At 52.7% G+C, this 25,759-nt stretch overlaps 1 protein-coding gene and 1 long non-coding RNA gene across 3 annotated transcripts; both read left to right on the plus strand.

The window, feature by feature from the left end:
• The first annotated feature begins 2,653 nt into the window (after window positions 1-2,653).
• On the plus strand, window positions 2,654-6,076 carry BCL2L10 (BCL2 like 10). Of its 2 annotated transcripts, XM_064388820.1 has the most exons (3): window positions 2,655-3,143; window positions 4,915-5,037; window positions 5,124-6,076. In XM_064388820.1, exons 1-3 carry the CDS (start codon window positions 2,742-2,744, stop codon window positions 5,313-5,315), a joined length of 717 nt encoding a protein of 238 aa, XP_064244890.1. In that variant the 5' UTR covers window positions 2,655-2,741; the 3' UTR covers window positions 5,316-6,076. The 2 variants fall into 2 exon arrangements, with proteins under 2 accessions (XP_064244891.1, XP_064244890.1); XM_064388821.1 differs by having other exon boundaries at window positions 2,654-3,143; window positions 4,915-5,266.
• Window positions 6,077-13,795: 7,719 nt separating this feature from the next.
• Window positions 13,796-17,987, plus strand: LOC135280772 (uncharacterized). The gene is made up of 3 exons (XR_010347614.1): window positions 13,796-14,019; window positions 14,462-14,515; window positions 17,052-17,987. It is a non-coding gene; the product is annotated as an uncharacterized LOC135280772 (long non-coding RNA).
• The last annotated feature ends 7,772 nt before the right edge of the window (window positions 17,988-25,759 follow it).

Raw genomic sequence — 25,759 nt, forward strand, 5'->3', positions numbered from 1 at the left:
AAATCTCAGGTAAAATCCAGATATACCAGAAAATTGCTTCTGGAATATCTTCTGGAAATACCCAAGGTGGACCACAGCAAATGAGAGTGAGCAGCCCATGGAAGTACTTGAAATGCCATGTCATTTCCCCCTGCATTCAGGAGGGGAGGAGAACTCTGATTGTTTTGCTGCTCAGATCACAGCTAATGTAATGTTTTCTTTCCAGATCCTTACTGGATACCCAGGAAGGAACTGGAAAATGCAGGGTATGTGTTTTGCAGGAGTTCATTGGGTTGCAGCAGGATGCCAGTGAAAAGCCAGGCACTCAAATTCTGCTGAGGGCCTGGGCTATGACTTTTTGGGCAAACCAGATGTGCAGATCACCTGGAGGTGCAGCAGTTCAGCTTTCTGCCTTGTCAGGAGAGAACTGAACTGTCCTCTGGAGTTCAGTGTAGGTTTTATGGTCAGCCTGAAGGTGGCTAGTGGAAGTGCTCAGTTTAGTCACTGAAAAAAGCACCTTCTTAATTTAGGTGCATTGTTTCATTTCCCCTCTTCTGAGGGCCTGGGGAAAGTGCTGAGCCAGCTTGTTCTGAGTGACATCAGTGCCCAAACTCACAAGATCCAGTGAGAATGAGTCTGACATTGCATCTTGCACTTCTGTTCTTGCACAGAGAAATGTGGGTTTTGCACTTCGGGGCCACTGCCTTTGGACTTGTGTGTGGGGGTTTCACACGGGCTTGCCACCTGTGAAAATCACCTCTTTGTTCCTAAGATAATGGTGAAAACATCAACCAGGATGGGCCTCAACTTCCCATCAGATAAATGACACTTAGAGGAACAGGACACTGAAGTACCCATTGTATTATTTACTCACTAAAGGCCGTCCAGGGAAGCTTTGGAAAACCCATGGTTTCGAGATTTGCCTGTTGGTATGTCAAGCTATTTGTGTCAGAAACACCTCTATTCCATAAACGTGTGGAGAGAAGGGAGCTGTAGCTGGGGCCTGTCCTGTTAAACAAAAATGGTATATAAACAGGAAGGGTGGAAAAGGATATTGCTAGAGAAAGAGCAGCCTCTCCCTCTTGCACTCCTGCTGTGAGGAATGCAATAGGAAATTCCTGCTGCAGGATTAACAATCATGAGGAAAAATAGTTTTTAAAGCATGTGTGTAAAGCTCTTGTGAAAAGTCAAGATCTCATTCCAGCTACTGCTCTAGCACATAAACAGACTCTTGTTTCCCTGCTTCAAAACAAAACAAAAGCCAAGAACAGAGATGTAGAACTGAAGTTCGCTTTAGGAGGGACTCTGAGGGATCAGGCCAATTCTTGATAGCGATCTGAGAAACTGCAACAGGATTGATTCCAACCACCTATTTTTAGATTTTCCAATGGGGATGTAACATGGAGACAGCTGTATCTCAAGATAGATGGAGTGAAGCCAAGCAGTCCTGTGCTGGCGCGTTGGGCACCTTGAGCCGGCTGTGGGACGAGAGGTGAGGGTGGCCGTGGTGCCAGGAGCTGTGGCAGTGCCTGTGCCACCCCGGAATGTGCTGTGACAGTGCCTGTGCCACCCTGGGCACAGCAGGGCTGTGCTGTGACAGTGGCAGTGCCTCTGCCAGCCCGGGCACAGCAGGGCTGTGCTGTGACAGTGGCAGTGCCTGTGCCAGCCCGGGCACAGCAGGGCTGTGCTGTGACAGTGGCAGTGCCTGTGCCACCCCGGGCACAGCAGGGCTGTGCTGTGACAGTGGCAGTGCCTGTGCCACCCCGGGCACAGCAGGGCTGTGCTGTGACAGCGCTCACGGCCACGCTTTGCCCCGGGCCACCTTCAGCAGCTCCAAGGGTGCTGAGCAGGATGCACACGCCGGTGTTCCTGCTGTTCCTGTGCCGGGCTGCCCCCGCGCTTGAGGCGGTGTTTGGGGGTCTCGGTGTTCCTGTGCCACCTTGAGGCGGTGTTTGGGGTCTCGGTGTTCCTGTGCCACCTTGAGGCGGTGTTTGGGGTCTCGGTGTTCCTGTGCCACCTTGAGGCGGTGTTTGGGGGTCTCGGTGTTCCTGTGCCACCTTGAGGCGGTGTTTGGGGGTCTCGGTGTTCCTGTGCCACCTTGAGGCGGTGTTTGGGGTCTCGGTGTTCCTGTGCCACCTTGAGGCGGTGTTTGGGGTCTCGGTGGCCGGGGAGCAGCCGGCGGGCTCGGAGCTGCCCCGGCACGGCGGGGTGCAGGGGGGATGTCCCGCCGGGCAGCTCCGTGTGCTCTGCAGATGACACCCTTGGCCAGGGTCGTTCTCAGCCGCTTCACCTGACACCAGAAGCGTGAAGGGCCCGACCTTTGCACCACGAAGATCCTAATCCTAGACTTTGCCGATATGCTCATCAAAAAACAAAGGCCCACTGTATTTGCTGAGTAAATACACATTGCACTCACCCCCTGATCCTGGAAAACCTATATCTCCTTTGATGCAAAGAATACAGGTTCGGGCGGGCTACTAATGTGGAGCAAAAAAAGCCAAAAGGAATTAAAACAAGTATTTGAGAGCCAGCACCCGATAACTCCCTCGGCTGCCCAGCGAGGCCCGCAGCAGTGTGCCGCGGATGTCTTTCCAGGGATGCGGGCGGTCACCCCGATGGGAACGTGCCGGTTTGCCCCGCCCCGGAGGCGGGGAGCGCCCGGGGCGGGCCGGGCTGGGCCGGGCCGGGCCGGGCGGAGGGGCCGCCCCGCCTCTTAGTCGGCGGCAGCTGCTGCTGCGGGGCCGCCGCCGTGGGCAGCCGCCATGCCGCGCTCGCTGAAGGAGGAGACGGCGCTGCTGCTGGAGGATTACTTCCAGCACCGCGCCGGCAGCGCCGCGCTGCCCCCCAGCCCCACGGCGGCCACGCTGCGGCGGGCGGCGGCCGAGCTGGAGCGGCAGGAGCGGCCCTTCTTCCGCTCCTGCGCGCCGCTGGCGCGGGCCGAGCCGCGGGAGGCGGCCGCGCTGCTGGGCAGGGTGGCGGCGCAGCTGGAGGCCGACGGCGGCCTCAACTGGGGCCGGCTGCTGGCGCTCGTGGTGTTCGCCGGAACGCTGGCGGCCGCGCTGGCCGAGCGGGGCTGCAGCGACGGGCCGCGCTGCCTGGCCGCTCACCTGGCCGCCTACCTGGCCGAGGAGCGCGGCGAGTGGCTGGAGGCGCACGGCGGATGGGTGAGCGGGGCCGGGGCGGCGGGGAGCGGCCTGGGGCGGGTGCCGGGACCCTCGGCCCCTCAGCGGGGCAGGGCAGGGCAGCCCCTGGCTCCGTACAGCGGCTCGTCCCGGCGGGAGACGTGCCCGGGTTACTGCCGGCGATGGGCGTGCACCCGGGGCTGCTGCTGCCCATCGCCACACGCCGTGTGTCCCTGAGGGCTGCTGCCCATCGCCACACGCCGTGTGTCCCCAGGCGGTGCTGCCCATCGCCACACGCGGTGTGTCCCCAGGCGGTGCTGCCCATCGCCACACGCCGTGTGTCCCTGAGGGCTGCTGCCCATCGCCACACGCGGTGTGTCCCTGAGGGCTGCTGCCCATCGCCACACGCGGTGTGTCCCCAGGCGATGCTGCCCATCGCCACATGGGGTGTCCCTGAGGGCTTATGGTTTCAAACTGCTGCCCATCGCCACACACGGTGTGTCCCCAGGCGATGCTGCTGCCCATCGCCACACGCGGTGGTGCTCGCTGGGCCATTGGGGTGCCTGCGGCCCCGGTTCTGCGGCGTAGCCAGCTCCCTCCGGCCCCGTTGGGATGCAGCCTCCTGACAGCGCAGGAGGGATGCTGCTGCGTGAGGGAGCGAGGTTTGCCTTCCCCCCGGGTCCACAGCCCGTGGATTTCGGCGAGCAGGCTGGCACAGGTCCTCTTCCAGGTGTGAGCACAAACCTGTGCCTGTTTTTAAGTACAGCTGCGTATTAAGGCACCAGCCTCCAGACCTGCGGCTATTGTTCCTGTTTGTCCCGAGGCTGGTCAGGCGTTTTGCCCCGAGAGATGCACGCTTGGAGGTACAGCTTTTAAGGCATTGGTGCAGCTCTGCCTGCGTTTCTGAACAAAATGTCAGCTATCCCACAAAACTGCTCGTTTCCTATTTCCAGTCCTAGTGGAATACTTTATGTCAGTACAAATAAGCACTAAAAATAGAAAGGAGGGGAAGTAGCCACTGATTTAGTTGGGTTTGCCAGAGGCCAAAATGAACTTGGTTTTCCAGTGGTCACTGGTCCATCTGGCCACTCAGAACAATGTGGTGGTTAGCTGCAGAGAACACTGTCACTTGGCAAAATCTGTAAAATCTTATTGCCTGTCCGCACAAATCAAAGTGTAAAGAACAAAGTTCCGGAAGAAATTAAGAGTATAACTTGTTTACATAGACATCTGCGGAGCAGAGTTCAAACACGACCATCTGGAGTTGTATTGCTGCCACTTCTGATTATCACAATGATCTGGGAGAGCAGCTGCCAGCTTTGCTCTGTCATAGGTCAGCTCTGAGCAGTGTCCACCCGGCCCTTCCAAGAGAGTGTGTAATCAGTCCCACATCTACTGAAATGGGACTGGTTTTGGCCTCCTGTCTCAAAAAGTGGAAATTTCCATATCCTGTGTTTTAGATGCTTTCTGAAACTTAAAGTAGGAGGAACTGTGCTGACAACTTCCATCAGAAACTTGCCTAAAAGGGCAAAAATATGTAATGACACACTGAGCATCTCAATAGGAAGTGACCAATTATCTCTTGAGCTAAGTATGCAAGCACTTGTAGCTACTCCTTTCTGTTGCCTTGTGAAAAAGCTCTCACAAAATGTTTTTGCCTGTGCCCAAGGGTTTAGACTCCATGACTGGAACAGAGACTTGTGCAGCTGACAGAGGCTGAGCGGGGAGGATGGAGCTGCGCTCAAAGGCTTGTTGAGGAGATCCAGTTAACTGCAAGCTGAGCAACTGAGTGTCCTTTCTGTTGCTGTTGCAGGATGGCTTCTGTCGCTTCTTCGGCAGACAGGGCTCGGAGGCGGGCGAGCAGAGCAGCACCATCGGCAACGCCATCATGGCAGCGGCGGCGGGCATCGGCATGGCGGGCTTGGCTTTCCTCTTGGTGCGGTAGGCCCACGAGCGCATCTTGCCGAGGGAAAAGTACTCTCAAAACTGACAATTTACCAGATTTCACTTTATTTTCTATAGAACAGACCCTCTAAGAAGAAGTCTATATTTTTAAACTGGCTCAGAAAACTGCCTCACCAAATCCTTGGTTATAAACTGCTTCACTCGCTACCCAGTAACGGCACAAACGATACTAGAGCACTATTTGTGCATGTTCAAAGCCTGTTGTCTCCAAACATCCTCTGGACTTTGTTTTTTGAAGGTGTAACCTAAACTTTAGCATGGTTCATGTACTGTAACTTCTGAGTGCTTGATGTTATACTAGGAAAACATTATGGTGGGCTTGCTACTAAACCCTCTGTTCGAGACGTCTTATTTACGTGGAGGCAAGTTTGGAACCCGCGTTCATTAATGCTGTAAAGTGGGTGAACGTTGACTGTGATCTAACGTGGCTTATGGTTTCAAACGTGGTGCACAGCACTTGTAATCAAAAGGCAACTCATTTGTTGATTTAGGGCAGTTGGTGCCTGTGATGCTAGAGGCATTAGGGCTTAATGTAACGTACGGCTGAATTCATTACACTACAAGAAGGTAAGTATTGATACAGGACAGTAATGGCTGCAGTACTGGTTCCTACTGAAAGGAAAAGAATTTAAATATTAAACCTTAATTGGTATATTGAAATCCAGTGAAGGCTGGAATTTCTCTGGATTTCCCTTGCAAAGTGAGAATTTCCATATATCTTAATATATTTTTGGAGTATTTATCACTGTATAATACTTGTAGCCATGACATCTTTATTTTTGTTTAAAACTTAATGCTGGTTCTTGTCACTAGTGTGTATCAAGCGTTGTCTTGTTTTAGTAATGTTTCACTCTGTTTTCAAAATGCTGTGTATTTCTTTCAATGGCTGTACAAATTGCCTTATGTTTCTGGTAGCTTTTGAATAATGTTCCTGGGTCACTCACAATGTGTACAATTTTACTATGGTGACTTCAAGGTGAATAAATGTTAAGTATTTTTATTTTAAAAAATCTTTCTGTTATTAGATTGGATGGGTGCTGGTGCTCAGACAGTGAGTGTTTTGGTGGTTACCTGGATGCATCAGTTTATATTCACTGTATTGCTGGTGCTTTCACCTGAGACAAGGACTTGAGGAGCACCAGAGCAGTTTGATACCAGTCTCCAATGTAGTCCTGCAGTCCAAACTAGAGATAACACAGCTTGAGTGGAAAATCCTGTCCAAAAGGTCCATCTTCACCATCGTGATTGGAAGCAGCCTGGTGGTTTTGTAGGCCAAAGTTTACTAACATAGGTGGGTGCAATTAGGCTCCTCTGAGAGCTGATCCTGCTGTAGAGAGTGACAGAGCTCTTGTTTCTTCTCCACCAAGACTTGCTGCTGCCTCTCTCACACCTGCATGCTTTTTTACTGAAACTGAAGTTTCTGGTCCCTGTTATGATGACAACTGTGCAATGTGTTGGTGGAGTTCAACCTTCTGGATTAGCCCTACTGAGCAGCTGTACTCTTTGAGGGTGTTGGGCTTTACTCTTATTTTAAAGGCTGGTCTCACGCCCCTGTCTCCAAGCTGGGGGCTCTGATGCCTGTTAAAGCTGCAAGTTCAGTGGGCAGCCAACTTCCTCTTGGGACAGCTCAGCCTGGCAGCCAGGTCAGCATCACTGTGGCTGGCAGTGGCCACCCTGCTTCTCCTGCTGGCCACTGGGCCCTGAGGCAGGCGTGCAGCAGCCACAGCCCCGTGCTGGACAGAGCAGCGTTGTGCTGGCCAGCCCCAGATGTGGGGACAAGGACAAGAAGGGGCATTCAGGGATGGCAAGTCCCGCGCAGGCAGGAAGGAGCTGGTGGTCCTCCCCCTCACGCTGCTGGCTCTGAATAAATGTCTGCTTGTTCTCCAACTTCCAGTTCTCTAAACTCCAGCTTGCCTCCTCTCAGCAAAGGGATTAGCAGTCCATGGTGCAGGACTGGGCTCAGTTCCTCTCTCAAGTTCCCGCAGGGATGGCAGCTGAGTGCTCTGGGTATCTGCCTGCAGTCATCCAGGAGGCTGCAGAGCCCGAAACTTTGTCCACAGTGGGAATGAGCTGGTGGGTCCTGGGAGCTGAAAGTAGCTTCTAAAATGTGGGATGCTTAGAGGGATATATGTGATGAAAAGCATGGGGAATGACAGGGCAAGAAATGCTCTAAACCGAGGTCAAATGTCTCCTGTACCAAACAGAACAAAGATAAAATATCTGTATCTTGATTTTCAGTGTAATCTGATCTGGCAGGCTCCACAAAAACAATAGCAGAGAGGATATTTATGCTGGCTTTTACAGTGTGCTCTGGAAAAGTGAAAAACCCAACAAACCCAGCCTGGAAATGTCCTTTAACAGTCACATCAGCTTTTGGTGTAAACCTGACCCTTTCCAAAGTGCAGCTTGAAGAGCATCTGCCAGTCTTTCTTGGCCTGGGAGAAGCTGGGAGTGGGCTTTCTAGGAGCCAGGAAAGCTGCAAGGCTGAGTCAGAAGGCTGCAGTGTAGCTCTGCAGTGGCAATACTGCTCTGGTCTACCTGGGAGCCTGTGCCCAGTCCCCTGAGATCAGGGGGCACAGCCCAGGCTGCTGGAACCTGGCACAGGTGGGTAGCTGCCCATCCTAGCCAGAGCCATGCTCCCTGAGCTGCTCTCTGCTGACATGGGAATGCAGGATTGAAGGGGAGGACTTCAATCACTGGAGCTCTGTTGATTTCAGGGCAGTTCAGACTAACTTAGATTTGCATGACTTCTGATTTTTTTTTTAAAAAAACTATTTCAGTTTCAGCCTGACAGTTTGTCTCAATGAAGTAATGTATTTCTCAATTGAAAACTGCTGCTCATCTGCTTTTCTACCTCACAAGAGGGAAGCAAGATGCTGCTGTTCCTTCCTTTAGATGCAGAAGGGGGGTAGCTGGTGTTTCAGTACAAGGCTGTGTCTGATCCTCAGGGCACTTTTGCCTCTCCAGCTCTGTGGTGGATGCAGCAGCCTCATCCAATCTGAAGATGAGCAATTGCTGCAGGTTCTGCTGGGCCCCAGCGTGCCTCTGCCTGCAGAATCCTGGCTTGCTTCAAGGCACCGAGTGCTGCCAGGACCAGGGAGAGGAGTGAAGGTGCTGCCTGGGCTCTCCCATCCCCCGGCTGCTCATCCCAGATTTGGTCTTTCCTGCTCTGTGTGAAGACCTGTGGAGGGCTGAGGGGTGGGGAAGGCGGTGTTCCCACTCCTGGAAGTGCTCACAATGGTCTGACAGGAGCTGTCAGTGCTCTCTGCTCTGCTGCACCTGCTCCCTGCCCAGCTCTGCTCTGAAGGGGCACACACTAACCACGGGCCAAGCTTGCAGTGCTGTTGCAGCAGCCCAGCTGCTCATTAAAGGAAAAAGCAATTTACTCATCAGTCTGAAGAGCGCTGAACTGGCCAGCGAGTTTCTTTCTGACTTGGAAAAAATGAGGCACTGTTAGAGCTCAAAAAAATGTGAGTTGCAGGATGGTGTTATATGGCAGGTGGTGAACTGCTTTGCTGTGGTATGCAAAAAATCTGGTCTGGCACGTCTCACTGGAGAAATTGGTGCTGGTGCTGTGTCCTTTTCTGCCCATGCATGCTGCAGGGTGGTACCCAAGCCTGGGTAGGACAGGAGAGCCCTGTTACAAATGACTTAGCAATTGGACAGCCAAAAAACCCCAGAGAATCACTGGAAAGAAAAAACGTCAAGTGGGGATAGCATTTATTCACATAATTTCACTTCTTGTGCTCTTTCGGTTTAGATAATGAAAACAAACTTCTGGGTTTCACTTCTGTTTCTCCAACTGCTTTCTGTCCCAGACTCAAGCTGGATTGTCCTTGCCAGGACAAAATGCTGTGTGGAGAGAGCAGTCATAGCTGGGAAACCACTTGCTTTCAGGTTTAAAAGGTATCGTGTAATCCTTCTTAAATGCTGCCATTATTAGGAACACTTTTAAATGTTATCTTCAAACTGTTAACAATTATCCTGTCACTAACTGAAGTTTTTAAATGAGAACAGAGTTAAAAATAAAAACATAAAATCCTGATTTACTTTGAAGTCAAATGCAGGAGGTCTAAAAATCAGCTCTCTGCTGAACTAACAACATAATTTTGTTGGATTTTTTCTCTGCCTGGGCTTGGTCTATTTGTTTAATTCAAATGAGAGGTGGAAGAGAGGACCTGGCTTGCTTTGTCAAAGTCTCTTTTCCAACAGGCTGTGTCTTTCTGCCCAGCCTGTGGTGAGTTTCTAGCACTACAGCCTGGAGCTGATACTTGCCCATTGGCAATCTCATGGTTTCTGGATGTTCACCCAAGCTGGTGTGTGTTGCACATTTCTTTCAGTTAAGAATTAAACCTGTTAAAATGAGTGCTTAAAGTCAGCTGGGGCCACTCTGGCCATGGGGGTGAGTGAAACTGGAGGTCTGTAGTAAGAGACTGCAGTGCAGGGCATTGGAAAGCCTGGGTGCAGAGAGACACTACAGCAAGTTAGTGTTTTCTGGATTTAATCCCTCTAATGATTCTGACCTGTGAGTACAGTTCACTTGAGGAAGTTCCTGTGTTTGACCCAACCTGCTCTTTTGTTTGTCTGAACAGCTCAGCACATGGTGAGTAACAGCAGGAACCCCACACCCTGCTTACAGCATCTGGTACTGTCTTTTTTTGTTGTCAAATGTGGCTTATACCCTCACGAAGCTGTGTGGGGAAGGGTGGCCTGCTGCAGTCTTAAGCACAGGAGATTTCTGTGCTGCATTGCACCTTGGGGGGACTGGACATGGCAGCTGGAGCTCTGCTCTGGACACCAAAGCCAGGAGTTCTTGCTGGCACTTTCAATTTGCAATGCATAATAGTAAAAGGGCAGAACCACTTGACTTCATCAAAGGCTGGGGAGAGAGCACTGTTTGTAGTGTGCTACCTAATGGCTGGTTGGCTTCTTCCTTGTAGCTATTACTTCAGGAGAATCCCAGGCTGTTGTAATTAATTTTGAAACACTAATTATGAAGCTCTATGATGAGCTCATTGGAAACTCCTAAAATACAGGCAGAGCCATGTGGCTCAGGTGTGGAGTGGGTGCAGGGCAGACAGTGGAAACTCCTTTTTCTCTGGAACTGCCATCACCCAACCTGCTGGCACACAGCCTGGACCCTGCTGCTCCTCTGGCTGGACATGGTTCCTTTGTGCCCCCACCAGCCTGGGGCTTCCCCCTCTGTCATTAGACAGGGGATGTGCTCCCAGAGCTCCCAGCAGCTGCCTGCAGGAAGCACGGCCCTGCTGGGATGCACCCCGTGCTGTGCTGGCCCTGGCAGCATGGGCATGGCTGCCTCTTGGTGCCAAGCTCCAGCCCATGGAGGAGTGGCCATGAGGTGCTGGGTGGTGGTGGTTAGATGACTGATGATTCTGATGCATGAGCAAGAACCAATTCCACCAGTTGTGTGTAAAAGAGCCTTGTAAAAGTGGTGGCGTGATCAGTGGCAGCTGGGAGCTGATGGTGCTTGACAGGCAAGGCAAATGCTTGTTTCCTGATATCCAGCAGAGATTTCAATGTGGAACCTAATTATGCTGGGAGCCTACAAGTGATGAGGCTCCCTGAGCATCTCATTCCCCAGGGGATTGGTGGTGTTCCCAGGTGCCAGTGCTGCTGAGGAGGGGCTGGGTTTCTGCCTGGGCTGTGCTGGATCCTCACTCAGCCCATGCAAAGGAGCACCACTGGGCTGTGACAGGCTGTGACAGTGTTCCTGTCACAGGGTGTGGGGCTGCTGCACAGCCACTGCCTGCTCTGGAAGCCTTGCCCTGCAGTCACACAGTAAGTGGTTTCCATCCCAAAACTCCACAGAAACCCCTGAGCCTTCTGGCTCTGGATAGTCTTCAAAATGTACAGGGTTTGAATATTTCCCCCTTTTTTTTCCTTTTTTTTTTTTTTTCCTTCAAACACCTGCGTGCCCTGAAGGACAGAGACCTGCAGTGCCTGACTGGCAGTCCCAGCCTGAGCACCCTCCTGCCAGGACGGCTGCACAGCACAGGTCACTCAGCTGTGGCATGAAGAGCCTGCCATCCTTAAGTGTCCTCACAGCAGCATCAGCCTTCTCCTCATCTAGAAAAAGGAAAAAAAAATTGCTCATGAACTCTTTTGAAAAAGGCACAAAACAGCACAAATCTTGCCTGTGTCTGTTTTTAAATAAAAGAAAAAGCATCTGGGGTCTTGTGTATTGTCCTTGGTGATGTTCAGAGCAGAACACCTGCCACTCTGAAACCCTTCCAGCTTTCCTAGTTGCTTTTTCCAAGCAAAGTCCTGCTCCATGGGAGGAAAAGGTTACGTGTGGGAGTGAGCAGTGCAAAAGATTATGCGAAACAGAAATCCCGGCGCCGTTTGTTCTGCCATCTGCTCCACGCTCCATCCAGGCTGTGGGTGGTTTCCCAGAGTGCCCCTGCTTCCCTTCCTGCACGGCTGGCAAAGGCTTGGAGCTGTTAGAGCACATCCCTGCTGTCCTGGGGAGCTGTCCTTCGGCAGGGTGCAGCTGGGTGCTGTGCCTGCCAGCAGCGGGGGCAGTACTGGTGGCCACGCTGGGGCTGCCACCAGAGCCTGCTCCAGCTGCAGTGCAGAAAAGCTGGACTTCAGTGCCTCTGGCACAAATTCAGTGAGTACCAACTCCTGCCCGCGTGAGCTGCTGCCACCATCCCCACGGAGCAGCAGCAGGGCAGCCTGAGCCCTGCACAGCTCTGTGCCACCATCCGGCCAGTGGTGAGATGTGCTGAAGTGTGGGAGGATGGAGGTGGCAGGTTTGTCCCTGCTCCAGGGACAGCTGGTGAAAGAAAGGTGAAATCATCTTGCCTTTTACCCCTAGAGCCCTTTTCTGCTCTGCCTCCTCCCCCAGTCCCCTTTTCCTGCTCTCCTTCTGGTCCCCAGCCTGGCTGTGCCTGGGGCTGGGAGTTGTGCATTCCCTGTTCCACATCCCCCTCTGCCCCCTGCCCACCCTCCCCACAGTGTGCTCACTTGGGAATGTGACCTTGCTCTCTAGATTATTTACAGACAAAATATTGCTGCAGGCCTGGGGAAGGGTTTTCTGTGTTGTTTTTGCCTTTTTTTTTTTTAAGTGACTGGATTCCACAAAAACTGAATTATTCCAAGGGCGTGGGGGCCTGGTGGGAACGCTTTGCTCTGTTTGGGAACAGGCTGCCTGCAGCCATCTTCCCTGGCCAGCACAGGGATGCTAGAGGCTCTTAGTTTCATCAGCTATACGGAACAATCTGTCTCTGGTTTTCTTGGAAAAACCCACCCCTTGCTCGGGGCAGGCTGCCAGGATGGGACACGAGCATTAACAGGGCTGTGGCACACATGTAACCAGGACCTGGCTGCCTCCCGAGGTGTGTGTGGGCAGGCACACAGAGCTGCCTCGGGTTAGTGCACATTCAGGGGTGCTTTAGGTACCTCCCCTCCCCACAGCCCTGGAGCTCTCCACTTCCCCTCACTTGGGAGCTCCTGGGAGCTTGCAACACACACTTGGTTTGCTGAGGACCTCAGACAGCGCTGTCACATCCGATCGGAAGCTGTGGTGGGCTGATTTCTCCTTTTTTTTTTGCTTTTACTGGCAGCACCAGCAGCTGCCCTTTTCCCACTGCTGACAGTTCTTCTGTCCAGCTGAACTTCTGAAAGCCTCATGGTGGTGGTTTCCCATTGAGCAGAGCCCTTGTGCCTTTGACCTTGCACAGCTCTGGCCGTGTCCCCTTCCCGAGGCTGCTGCAGGCACAGAGCTGAGCACTGCACACAGCAGTGAGTTGTTATGTTCCAGCAGCACAGGGTGTTTGGGATGGGGCTGACCTGGGGTCCCTGGCTGGCACAGGTTTTCTTACAAGGTCAGCATAAGCCTTCAGGTGCCCACAGCCTGGGAGTTGTCCCAAGTTAGGCTGTGTGCTCAGCTTTTATTTGGGAGTAAGCACTGTCAGCTGAGCTAGACTCGATCACAGACACTGAGTGCCTGTTTTGCTGTGGGAAGAGTTCTTGTGCCAAATCCCTTGGTCTGGCCTGGCATGCAGCATGGCTTGATCTCTGGAGGATGAGCTGCTGAAGGCCTGGCAGGAGCACACTCTCCTCCCCGCTGAAACTGGGGCTGCTGCCGGGAAGTTGCTCAGCACGCCTGGCCACAGGGCTTGACCATGGAGCAGGCCCTCAGAGCCATTCCCTGCCTGCTGTGGGGTAGGTGCCAGTCCTCTGCAGTGACTCCAGCTTTCCCAGCTTGTGGAGCTGATGGGCTCATCCAAGCCCCTGCAGAAGCGTTGGGTGCAGGAAGGATGCTGGGCAGTGAGGGGATGCTGGGGGGATGGAGATGGTGCCCCCTCAGCAGGACCTTGATCAACCAAGTGAGTTCAGCTGTGGTGGTTTGGAAGCCCAATTAGCAGCAGACTCATCTGGCTGGTGGAGTCATGGGAAGTGCTCTGGTCCATGTGCTGTCTGGGGACTGCTGAGCTATGGAGAGCTCTGGGCAAGTCCTAAGTAGCATACTGCTTATAAACAAGGGCAAAAATCAACAGATTTTGTTCAACAGAATTGTGAAGTTTCCCTTGTTGAGAAGCCACAGGGAAGGCTGGGACAGGAAGACAAGTGGTTTATTATTTTAGTCAAATCCTTTTCTTGGCTGCAGCCAGCACATTCAGCAGAGTGGCAGAAACTCACCAGGTGAGAGGCAAAAGTACCTGCTGAGATGAAGAGCAGAGGCAGCAGATAAAGGGCATGGTGGGGCTGTGCCTGTGGGGACTGCTCCTTATCAGCACACCTGCTGAGTGCATTGCAAAAGCAGCCCCTGGTCACCTGTGCCTTTGGGTAGCTGGGGGTTTTTCAGGGATGTTGCTGTTACCCTTTTTTACCACCTGGCAAAGCAGGAGGGAAGGGAGCACGAGGTTCAGGCTGCCATAAGAATGGGACCCAGTGCACTTTCCTCCAGATCTGCTCTGTGTGCATCCAGGTACAGATAATGCTGTTCCTCACCAATGGGGTCTCTGGCACTTTGCTTCCAGCCCAGAATGAATGGCTCAGCTGGCCTGAAGAACCAAGGGTGACCAGCCCCATGCCCTGCAGGGGTGCAGAGCAGCCCAAGTGGGTTCCACCTGAGGAAGGGGTCCAGTGAGGCTGCTGCTGAGTAGCTCTCCACAGTGTCAGGCTAGCAGTCTTCAGAGTCAGCCTGGGGATTTCATGGGTGCTCGTGCCCCCTTAAACAGGAAATTTGGCATTGTGAGCTAAGCATCTTCTCTAGCTGGGTGTCCCAAATGGTTAACAATCCCAGCAGCAATGGATGGGTGGTGAGGAGATTGATTGCCTCCTGCAAGGTACATAAAGTCTCGCTCTTCTGCAGAAACACAACACTTGTTCAACCAGGTAAATAACTGGTTTAAAATCCCCTCTTGCAGCAGCTGACCCTACACATGTTTATCCAAGTGACTGGAGCTGTGCCAGTCTCTCTGGTAAGTGACCTTTCCCGAATTTTTCTTTTCAAGTTGACATTTAAGAAGGGGGGGAAAAGTCACAGCAACAAATGGTGTTTTAACAGTGATAAAGCTTTACTCGTCAACAAAGCCAGGAAAGCCACACTGGAGCCCGTGCTGGTGGCTCTGCCATCCCGGCCAGAGTCCATATGGACAGCACTGGCTTGTGTTCCCTGACCTGCCTGGGTCTGCATGAACCAGCATCTGCAGTGGGCTGCTCCTGCTGCCTGGGCTGGGCTGCATAGTTCTGCAGCTCCTGGGAAAGGCTTCTGGGTGCAATTAAGTCTAAGGCAGCTGCTGGCAGCTGGAGGCACTCAAAGTATTAGTTCATTACTGCAATTCAAATGAGGAAGAGCCTTAAATCTCTGAGAAGAATCTGGGTTTGGCAGGCGGTGGAGTGCTTAGCTTATTGGGAAAACACCTTGGACAGTTTTGGTAAATGTTCTACTGCGTAGGCAGGCAAGTAAAATTTACCCCTAGTTTTCATGTTCCTAGGTTCCCAGCTTCAGCCCTTACCATGGCTTACCCCTTGCTCCTGACAATGCTCTCACAGGGAGGTATTTAAACTCTGAAGCTTTGGAGGAGGTTTACCTCTTAGCCCAGATGCCCAGTACATGAGCTCCTCTTCCAGGCTGGAAGTCCCAAGGGCTTCACAGAAGGCTGCTCAACACATTTGGGCTCCCCAAATCCTGCCCTCCCCACATCCTGACAGATGCCATAATTCCAGTGTGCCGCCTGTGAGCCACTGCCACCTCCTCTGGGCTCTACAGGGTCCCTTGCATGCTCCTGCCTTCTCCATCTGCAAAGCTCCCACAGCCCTCCTGCAGCCCTTTCCCAGGCTTTTGGCTTAGTTTCAGATGGTGAGCAGGACTGAGAGCAGCAGCTGGTGGTGGTGTCTCCCTGTCTCCCTGCAATCCTCCTTCCAGCTTCCCTCCACTGGGTTGGAGTGCTGAGTGCTGCTGAGTGCTGCTAGCGATGGGCCAGCCTGGGGCCATGCCTGCTCAGTCCTGTCTTGAGAAGAGAAATTGAAACAAGGACTTCCCAGCTGGTTGTGTTTCCTGTAGCATGAGGGACAGGCAGTTCTGGGGTGGTTTCCTGGCATTTCTTGCAGATATCCTGATGGGAGTGGCTGCAAAAAGGCAGGAGGCAAGGAGGGGACAGGGGCAGCAGTGGAGTCAGGCAGGGACATGCTGCTGGCTCAGGGTGACCCTGGCAGCCCCATGCCAGAGACCTGTGGGCTGGCAGCAACCTCTGCTTTCAGAAAGCCACTGTTTTGTGACAGGTCTCAGTTGAAAAACACCTAAGTGCCTCTGTCAAAAGAGGCCTGACAGATACACTTGGCTCTGTGGTTAGGCTGGTTCATGGATTTAATCTTTCTGTGCTAGAGGAAAAAAAACAATAACAAAAAAGCCCAGGTAAGTGGAACATTAAAAATGCTTTTAGTGAACTGATAGCCAAGCCTTGCTGTGGCCATGTCCCTGTGCAGACCCAGTTCCACAGGCAGGGCACTACAGCCCCAGGCTGGCAGCAGCAGGGCAGCAGCTCACAGAGTCCCCTGTTAGGGGTGTCCATCTGCCACAGCTCTCCCCACTCCGTGCTGTCCCCAGGAGGGCCCTGGCCCTGAACATTAACGCGAGGCAGATGAGCTTCTTTGCTGGGCTGTGGCTGATTGTTGCTCATGTGAGGCTCTGAGGCTGCTGGGCAACGTTGGGACCTCCTGCACTAAGCAATCTTTAATCTGCCGTGGTAAGAATGCCTCATTTTGCCTCTGCTCTCAGCCAGCCTGGTGTTGGCTCGCTGCAGGGTCAGTACGTGAGCCCTGGCGCGGGACAGCCTGTATCCGGAGCCTTCCTTCCTCTGTGATAACGTCAGGGCTGCAACAGGCAGCTATTTCAGTCCCAGGAATGCCAGTGGATGATTTCACTTTTGTTTCGTACCCGATAACCTTTCCCATCACAATGAGAGACGACGTCCGTGCTCCCCGCGCTTCCGTGTGCGAGGGGAAAGCCATTCAAGCGCCTCTGCAGGGGAAAAGAAAGAGCCAGGTTAAAAATAGATTCTGATTGTCCATGGACCCTGGGCAAAGGAAGGGCAAAAGCCTTTCCATTTTTTATTGCCCAGTCCCATACACTGGGAGCAGCTTTTCTGGCTGAGCCGGGGCGTGAGGACAGCGACCGTGGGAATATCTGGTGTGCTGGCTCTTTGCGTCAGCCTCGAGGGGATGGGAAGGCCTGTGAGAGACTTTCTTCCATGCAAAGATGTCCTGATGCCAGGCTCCAGGAGTGCTACACAGCCCCTTTGCTTGTCACCTGCTTGTCTCTACCCTTCCTGCCCTTCTCCAAGTCCTTTCCCTGCTGGGTTTGTGGCTGGATGTTTGGTCAGGAGCTTGGCGAGACAAACTCACCCCAGGCCTCAGGCGAGAAAAGTCTGGTCAAACCCAAATTGCTAAAGCTCAGCTCCAATTTTTATTTCCTGTGGGGAAGGAGTCGGCCAAACTAACTTGTTTTTTTTTCAGCTTTCAGCCTTTGACTTCCCACGAACTGCTGACCCATCATGTGACAGCCGTGGTGGGGCCAGTGCTGCGAGATGTGGTATCGGCGCTTATCACCCCTGCTCGGGGGGAAGGGCCCCCAGCTGCCCCGGAGCCTGGCTGTGCTGGGGCACCAGCAGCACCAGCTCCGGCCTCGGGGAGTGGGCAAACCCCATGTGTGTCAGAGAGAGGGCTTATGTACCAGCAGACCCCATCCCTTACAGAGAGATGCTTCCCTGCTCCCCTGGAGCAACTGCTTCATGCCCACCCGGCCTTCAGAGCCCTGCACAGGACATTTTGTGGGCTGCCAGACCTGGGCTCCTGTTTAACCAGTCCCTCTGCCCAGTGGGAGGTTTTTGCTTGCTCCCCCAGCACATGACTTACAGGGTGGCTCCAAACTGCTCTCGGTCTTCCTGGGCTGGAGCCTGTTTACAAAACAGTGGCTGAAAGCTGCTATTTATCCTTACATACACATTGCATTCAGAGTTGCTAAATAGGCAAGCCCAAAATGAAAGTCATCTGGGTTTTCTTTAATTAGAATAAAATCCTGATGAATCAGGAGGTTCTGTACCTCAAGGATGCACCAGGAATTGACTTTGGCTGCAGACAGCAAGGTACAGCAGTCAGCAGAGCCGGCTCGCTGCCTTGACATCTGCTGGAAAGACTTGTTTTTCCCTCCCGAGTCACATGCTAGCTTGTGATCTGATCATGGGATACAAAGGATAACCTTCCAATATTTGCTCTTCTCATCTGCAATTTCAAAAGGCAGGGGAAAAGAGCAAAAAGCAGCATAAGAGAGGAAAGCACAAGCCCCCTTTCCTCACTTGATTAGTGTTGCTGTAGGTGCTGTGCTTGTTGCTGGGACATGGCAGGAGTCTGGCTGCAATGCCATGGGCTGTGCTTGTGCCTGTTGTGGCCCTGAGGGAGCATGTCAGTGTGGACAGAGCAATTGTTGCTCTGTGTTCAGCCACGTGGGCAATCTCCCCTCCAGTGCCACCCCACCTGTGTGCCAGCAGAGGTGGGCAGGGGCTGCCTGTCCCAGGGTGACCTGCACTGGCACAGGCAGGGGAAGCCTGTCCTCCCCCACGGCTGCCCAGCACTGGCCCTGTGCCATCCTTCAGCATTCAGCTTTCACATTTTATTATAAATGCCAAAGTGACATTTTTTATAACAATATCCTAATGTAGTCAGTCAGGCAGGTGGAGTTACTTGTGCTCTAGTCCAAAGGTTTATAGCAAGCCCAGCTGCAAGATTAAACCAGAATCACCCTTGAATAAAATCCCCTATATAATTTTGGGGGATTTTTTGCTAGTGCAGCTTGGGTACATTTATTTCTGTGAGCTGATGCCTATCAAGGACCAAAAACCCCCAGAAGTGCACCATGGTCCACAGGGGCTGTTGTCTTTGAGGCTTTCAGGCTGCTGAAGGCTTTGGGGGAGTTCCTGCTGCAGGGAGAGCAGCACAGAGCAGTGGGGCAGGGCTGTCTGCGTGCTGAGCCAGAGAGGTGTGTGCCACTGAGCACCAAATCTGCCACAGGCTGCATATGTGCAGCAAACCTGAATTACACGTAGAGTGGGATTGCTCTGGGAATGGCAGGCTGGGATCAGCAGTCTGTGTCTGTCTTTCCCAAACTGTGTCAGGGGAGATGCTCCAGACAAAGCCAAAAGGGCTGTGCCTGTGTGTGACACACGATGTGTCATCCAGACAGAGTGAGGAACACCACCACAGCTGCCCTGACCAACAGTGGCTGCTTGGGGGAACAAGGAGGGGTGGATGTCACTGGGGAGAAGCAGCCAGCCCAGACTGAGTGATGAGAGCAGCACCCAGCCACAGGCTGGCCACAGGCTGGCCACAGCTATTCCAGTGTGACAGGGCTGAGTGCTGCGGTGTTTCCAGTAAAAACACCCTCTGCTGTCAGGTGGGGAGGGAGGTGGAGGGGCACAGAGGGAAGGTACCTCACCTGAGAGGGAGGGCACACGGGGAGGGAGCCTGCTGGGTGCCTTTGGTGTGGTGAAGGGTGGTTTGTGCCAGACAGGCAGATCCCAGTGTTGTAGGGAGCATGGCTGGGTGGTGGGTGAAACCAGGCTGCAAGGCCCAGCTGGCCCCTGTGCCTTTCCCTGGACTATGGTATCCGTGAGAGGGGCTTGGATAGCTGGGACCTGATACAGTTCCTGCAGGGAAAGCTGGGGCAGTGTTAACAGGAGGTGATTTTCAATTAAAACCCAATCTGTGATTAAGGGCTGTCTCCAGTAGGCATGGGTATTTCTGATTTCAGATTTTGGGAAGTCTTGAAACTGTTTAAGTCCAAGCTGTGTTTCCCCTACTATTACAGGAGCTCCACACTGTAGTGTCCTAACCTACCCTCCCATGTCCACACTTAGCTTAAAGACCTTTTTTTTTCTGGAAAGTAAAACACTTTCTTTCCTTTGGCAAGTATTTCTGTGGCCTCTGCTGCAGCATCAGCCAGAGATGATTAGGAGGGCTGTGACGGGCTGATGAGGGGTTTGGTGTGGACTCATCAGTGGGCCATGTGGGACAGTGGCATATCTGCCTCTGGCACACAGCATTTGGAAGGCATTTGGGTTCTGTGGACCTGGTTGACCTGTCACTGTGCCCCAGAGGCATTTCTGAGCACTGTGGTTTCCTGGTTCACTGGCCTTTTGCCTGCCTCTATGAAAATTAGAGCAGGCCTGACCCAGAAAGCTGGATGCAGAAGTGATCAATAGTGATGGTAATTGGCCAGCAGCACTGCCTGGCTCTTGCTGTCTTAGTCCCAAAAGAGATAAATGCATTCAGAAAACATGTAGGTGTTCTGACTCCTGTGGCTGCCTTATCAGCTGGAGGAGGCTTCAGCCTGTGGTCCAAGGGTTGTGGAAGGCTGATGTGACCATGCCCCATCCCTGGTGAATGGCTTTGGTCCTTCTGGTCCCCCTTCCCAGTGGTGGTGGTTCTGCAGCAGGTTTTGCAGTGTGAAGTGTTTGTTCTGCAGCAGGAGAGTGCCAAAGGCTCAGGTGAAGGGTGGCAGCAGGGCAGGGGCCATGGGAGGGAGGGGGACACAGCATCTCTGGCTGTGGTCCCACCAGAGGAGTGCCTGGGGAAGGAGATCTGCTCATCCCTGAGGGCATTGCAGACACTGCTCCTGGACAAGAAAGCAGTAAGGAAACAAATCCTAAAGAACATCCTTTTGGAGCAGTCTCCTCCTGCCTGCTGTGTCCCTAGGGGACAACAAGGGCTTTGTGGCTGCTCAGGGCTCTGGGGAACCAAAACAAGCCGGCATGAGCTCAGCGGCTGTAAATCAGCGGCTGCTGCGCAAAGGCACTGCCGCCTGCTTTGATCTGCAGTGCTTTTATTTCATACCCTCTGCAGAGATAGACACAAGGTCACACTAATGGCTGATACATGAAAAACTTATGTGGCCTTTATTGATTTTTGGAGTGATTAATGAGTCCAAGGGAAGGACAGTGATTCATGCACGTGAACGGTGCCTGGGAATGAGCAATGCTGGTCAGGGTGGCCTTTTAATTCCACAATCGAGCCTGTGTCCAGCTGCTTAGGGGTGGCAGCATTGCTGTCCCAGACATCTTTGCTCTGGGCAAACACCTGTTTGTACGCAGGGAGCTCTGGTGCCTGCGCCTCGGCTCTGTTTGCCTTGCTTTTCTCCGTCTCTTTTGAAAGGGGATCAAAAATAGCCAGACCTAGACTCTCACTGTAGCTTTGTTGACAAAGCCTCTTGAAGCTTTCCTGCTGCTTTCCCAGGTGGCCTGAGAGGAGAGGCCTGGGAGAGGTAAAGCACAGTGCCCTGCCCAGCCTCACATCAGGCAGCAGAGCACCCACAGGAGGCATCCTCCAGCTGTGGCCCTCTGGTCACCAGCATGTGAGCTCAGGGAAGGAGCTCCACAGCTGGCTGCTGTGATGAGCCCTGCAAACAAGGGGTTTTGAGATGCTTTTCCACTCCCTCAAGCATGTGCAACTTCCTAGAGGCCACTGAGCTGTGCCAGGATGGATGCCCTCCTTCCACAGCCTCCATCCCAGTGCATGCTGTGGATGGGGCTCACAGCCCCCACTTCACTCTGTGCCACACATTCAGCTGGAAACTGATGCAAGGGGAAGTCATCCTAATTTTGGAGGGGGACATCAGGCCCAGCTTGAAGGCAGTGGTTATGCAACTTTCCTTTTATTTGGAGAAACTTCCTCCTCCTGGTTGTCCCAGCTTTGTGGCCATGACTTAAGCCATCACATTGCTGCCAGAGTTTGTTCTGCTGGGCTCGCTGCTTTCACATGGGCTGTCTTGCTGAGAGGGTCAGAGGTCTGCTGCAACTCTTATGGCCTGAGGACTTGCCACAGTGGATTCATTTGTTGCTGGCACTGCTGGTTATTTTTTTTCTCACTTGCCATTTCCTGATGTCTGTCCCTGTGTCCATTGAACTCTGCCTGTGTCTTCCATCTCCCCAGCCTGACCTCCAGAGCTCTACCCCAGCCCCCCGTGCTGTGGCAGAGTGATGTCCCAGCGTGTTGGGCACACTGCCCTGAGGGAAGGGCACAGGAAAACGTTCGTGGTGGCACAGGCAGGTGACAATGCCCATCCTGCAAGCTGCTGTGGTGCAGTGCCCAGGCTCCTGCCTTTGCTTTGCCTGCCACCAGCACAGACACAGACCAGCCCCACACCCCCACTCCTGCTCAGGAGTGGCTGCAGGCTCTTGGCTGTCTCCAAGGGAAGCTGAGGGGACACGGGGTGCTGGACCCAGTGTCATCCTGCTGACCATGGCACCGCAGGAGAGGGCGGGGAGCATCACAGGGAGGCACACAGAAAAACACTGTGCTCCCAAGTTAGCTACCAGGCCAGGTTGGTTTTCCTGTTTACTCCCTAAGTGGAAAATAGGAAAGGAGTAAAAAACCTCATCCCCTTGGCTATATAAAGGTCTTGTTGTGTGGGCACAGAAATTTTACTTTCTTTCCATTTTTGCCTTGGTGTTGCCAGGTGTGTGGCGTGGGCTGTAGTGTCAGTAAAGCAAATAAAAGGGGATGCTGGGAATAGCAGCTTCTCTGCAGCAGATATTTCCTCTCAGACAGAGAATTTGATGGTCAGACCACTTTGGTGGTCTGCTGGTGAGCGTCTGTGTGGGGGTTCTGCTGAGCATGAGGGTCACAGAGGGTCAGGCAGGGCTTGTGTTGGTTGTGCTGGGGACACACAAGGACCCAGGTACGCCTGGCACTCCCAGCTGATGGCTGCTCACATCTCAAAAAGAGGGCAAAAGGTGAAGAAATCACACTATCCATACAGAAATTCATGGGTAGGTTGCCAGGTAAAGGTTGGCTGGCAGGCTTGGCCAGCAGGAGTGAGAGGTCAGAGCAGATAAGACATTGTCATGCCAGGAAACTGTTTTGAGTTTACAGCATCAGGATGTGTTATGGGGATCATAAACCCTGTGATCCCAGAGATGTTGCTAAACCTTGTTTGCCTTGGATTGTTTGTCCAAAAAGGTACCAAGAGATGAACTCTTTCTTCCCTTGTAATTGCCAGTAATCTTATCTGAAGCCTCCAAAGTGTCCTAGAGACTTCTCAAGGCGATAACATGGAGATAACTGCCAAACAAAAAAGAAGTCCAAGAGCAGCTATTTCACAGGTCTGCTGGGAAATAGCACTGGGTTTTTGCCCAGTTTTTGTCACCCTTATTTGTCATAGAGAAGGAAAGGACACCCAGAGGTGTCCAAGTCTTGCTGAGACAGTGATTGACCTTTCTTGCCTTCTTGTTCCTCTGGGAGAAGCTGTTTTGATGAGTAAAGTAAGCTGCTTTAGCTGATTACTAGAAAATATTGCTGCATGAGAGCTGCAGCCCATGGCTCAGCTGTGCAGCTGCCCAGGCCAGTGGGGTGTGACTGTGTCTCACCAAAGGGTGTTTTTGTGTGTGTGTTGTAGGCCTGTGGATCCCCTTCAGACAAGGGGCTTGCTGATGGATCTGGTGGTGGTTTCAAGGTACCTTTGACTTCACAGGGTTTGTGGCTTCTCACTTGAGAGAGAAGCATCTAATCATCTCACCATAGTCTTAGAAAAGTAATGTACAATTGTAAAAAGGATCTTCCAAACATAGTATTTTTTTAAAAAATTCATTTTGGTGTCTGTATCTGACTAGTCTTCCTATAACATTTACTGCCTGTCCAGTTCTGGAGTCAGGACATGGATTCTATGTTAATTGTGGTTTCTTCATCCAGTTCATTGATTAAAAATGTGACATTTCAAAGAGAGAAGAAAAAATTCTTGTCTGACAAAGTGTCTCCCTGATGCTGGTTCATGGCTTAGATATGGCTTCAGAGCTATGAGTTGGCCAGGTTTTGCCACTGTTTTTATGTGCTACATGACCTTTTGTGTCACTCTGGTTCTCAGTCAAAATGCAATACAAGTAAGAGCTTGTACCAAATGTGAGTATCCTGTGTCAGCACCACAGCAAGTTACTGTGAGCAGATCTATTTTCTGCAAATCTTTCTTGATTAGCAAAATAAACTGTTTAAGGGAGTAGAGCTAAATCAATCTAGCCTTGCCTTGGCTCTGGGTCATGGTGATTTGCCTCTAGCATTGTCCTGTTTACTCCTTTAAAGTACTGGCTTCTCAGTTTTCCTTTGGACGAGTCCCTGAGCAGCAGAGCTGGGGCAGGACACACATCCACTCTCCATGCCTTTGGGGTGTCCTCAGTTAATCCAGGTGCAACATGGATTTTGGAAGTAATAAAAGGGGAGGTGAAGGGTACTTCTAGAAACCAGTGGGGCAAATGAGCCCTTCACTCCCCAGTGTGCTGATTTCATTAATACAAACCTGTTCACAGTCAGTGAAGACACGCTCTCAAAGCAAATTGACTTTTTTCTGCTGTTTTGCTCCCCCATTGCAAGGCTTTGGGCACTGCCAGCAGGGCTTGTCCCTGGTTCATGGGTGTGCCCTTTGCTTCCTAGCACTCAGCCCCACAAGCTCTGGGGCTCCTTGCTGGCCTGGCTGCAGGTCTCTGCCCGTGCTCCAAGGGACCGGGGTGCTCGTGGCACAGGTCACCCCTGGCAGCCCTGCTGAGCCCCAGGGGCAGCCCAGCAGCTGCAGGAGGTGGCCAGGGGCTGATGTGGGTGGCTGTGCTCACCCTGTGGCCTGGGAGCATGGGGACAGGCACTCAGCCTGACTGCCAAACTGCACATTCACGTTGCAGCTCTGTGTGCAGAGGCTGCCCCAGTTCGCCCCGGGGTTACCACACATTTTTGTCATGCTTGCAAAATGCTGTTACCACAAATTGCAAAAAACCAACCTCATCCTCATCTGATCAGAGCGAAACCAGCACAGCTCTGCACGACGTCTCCGGCGTGTCCGGTCCCTGCGTGCTCCTGCAGGCACACAGCTATTGCTCACACACGATTTCATTTGCTCTTTCAGGTTTTTCTCCCACTGCAGACTCCATGGCATGTGAAAATGGCTGTGACCACTGCAGCCAGGGTGCTTGCTGCCACAGTTACTGGCCGTGCACTGCCTTTTGCTGAGGGCTGATGTGGCCTTTCCACGCACAGAGGCTGCAGTGAAGCCGAAGGTGTCGGGGAGTCTCTGAGCAGAACATCAGGGCTGCCACCAGCGCCCTGCAGAGGTGTGGCTGGGGCTGGCTGAGAAGCCCACCCCAGGCTCTTCATGGCCTGTCCCACCGGGTGGGCAGCACTCCCTCAGGCGACCCTGTCCTGACAGGGCAGAGCGAGCAGGGCACCGCACTGCCAGCACCCAGCTTCCACCTGGCAGCCCCTCCCCACCTCTCCCTTGTCTCTGCAGTGGGACAGCCATGTGGATCAATGAGAGGCTGCAGCATGCAGGCACTCTAGGAGACTCTGGGCATTCCCAGGAGCAGAGCTGCTGGTAAAAGTAGTACATTTAACAATTACTATAAGTTCTGGAGGCTCTTTATCCTGTGTGGAAAGCAGTATATCAGCACCAGTCCTCATGGCAGAGAACTTCTCTCTCTTGCTGGGCTGTGGTGTGGCTGGGTGCACATACAAAGGTTGGGGGGCACTCCCAATTTCTTTCACTGGAGCTCACCAGGTGGGTTTGGCTGTGAGCTCAGCCCCTTCAGAGCCTGATGGGGATGCTCTGGCTGTGGCTGGGCAGTCCGTGGGTGCTGGGAAGGACACAGGTAACAGGCACAAAAAATGGGGGCTGTCACAAGATGCTGCAATGAACTGCAGCCCTAAGTTAGAGCTGTGCTCTGCCTGCACCCGTGACATGCAGCAGGGGCAGAATTACCCCATCAGTCCCACTGCCAGCACAGTGGCAGGGTGTCTGTGCAGAGCCATCAGCTGGGGACACACAGGGCCTTAGAATGCCCTGTCATATGCTGGGATCATATGGTTCCTCCTGTGTCAGTAATCAAGTGACTCAAAAAATCAGGGCATGAAAGTTCTTTGGCAATGCTAAAAGCAAAACTTAAGGAAAAAATTCTCCTTCCCTTACTGCATAAAATTTCAACATTGTGCAGATGATCTAAAATTTTTTTGAAGTGCTAAAGGCTGTCTGGATTTTAAGTCTTTTATACTGGGTACAGGGATTTCCTGTGTCTAAAATAGATGAGACACTTCAGAGGGGAGCCTTTAGTCTTTCCAGACAAGAGATACAAGGCATACAGCAGAACCCTGCTATTGTTGGAGGCTGGCTGTAGGAAAAGCAACTGCAAATGGCCATTCTT

The sequence above is a fragment of the Passer domesticus genome, chromosome 14 (assembly GCF_036417665.1).
Source record: "Passer domesticus isolate bPasDom1 chromosome 14, bPasDom1.hap1, whole genome shotgun sequence".
Taxonomy (NCBI): Eukaryota; Metazoa; Chordata; class Aves; order Passeriformes; family Passeridae; genus Passer; species Passer domesticus.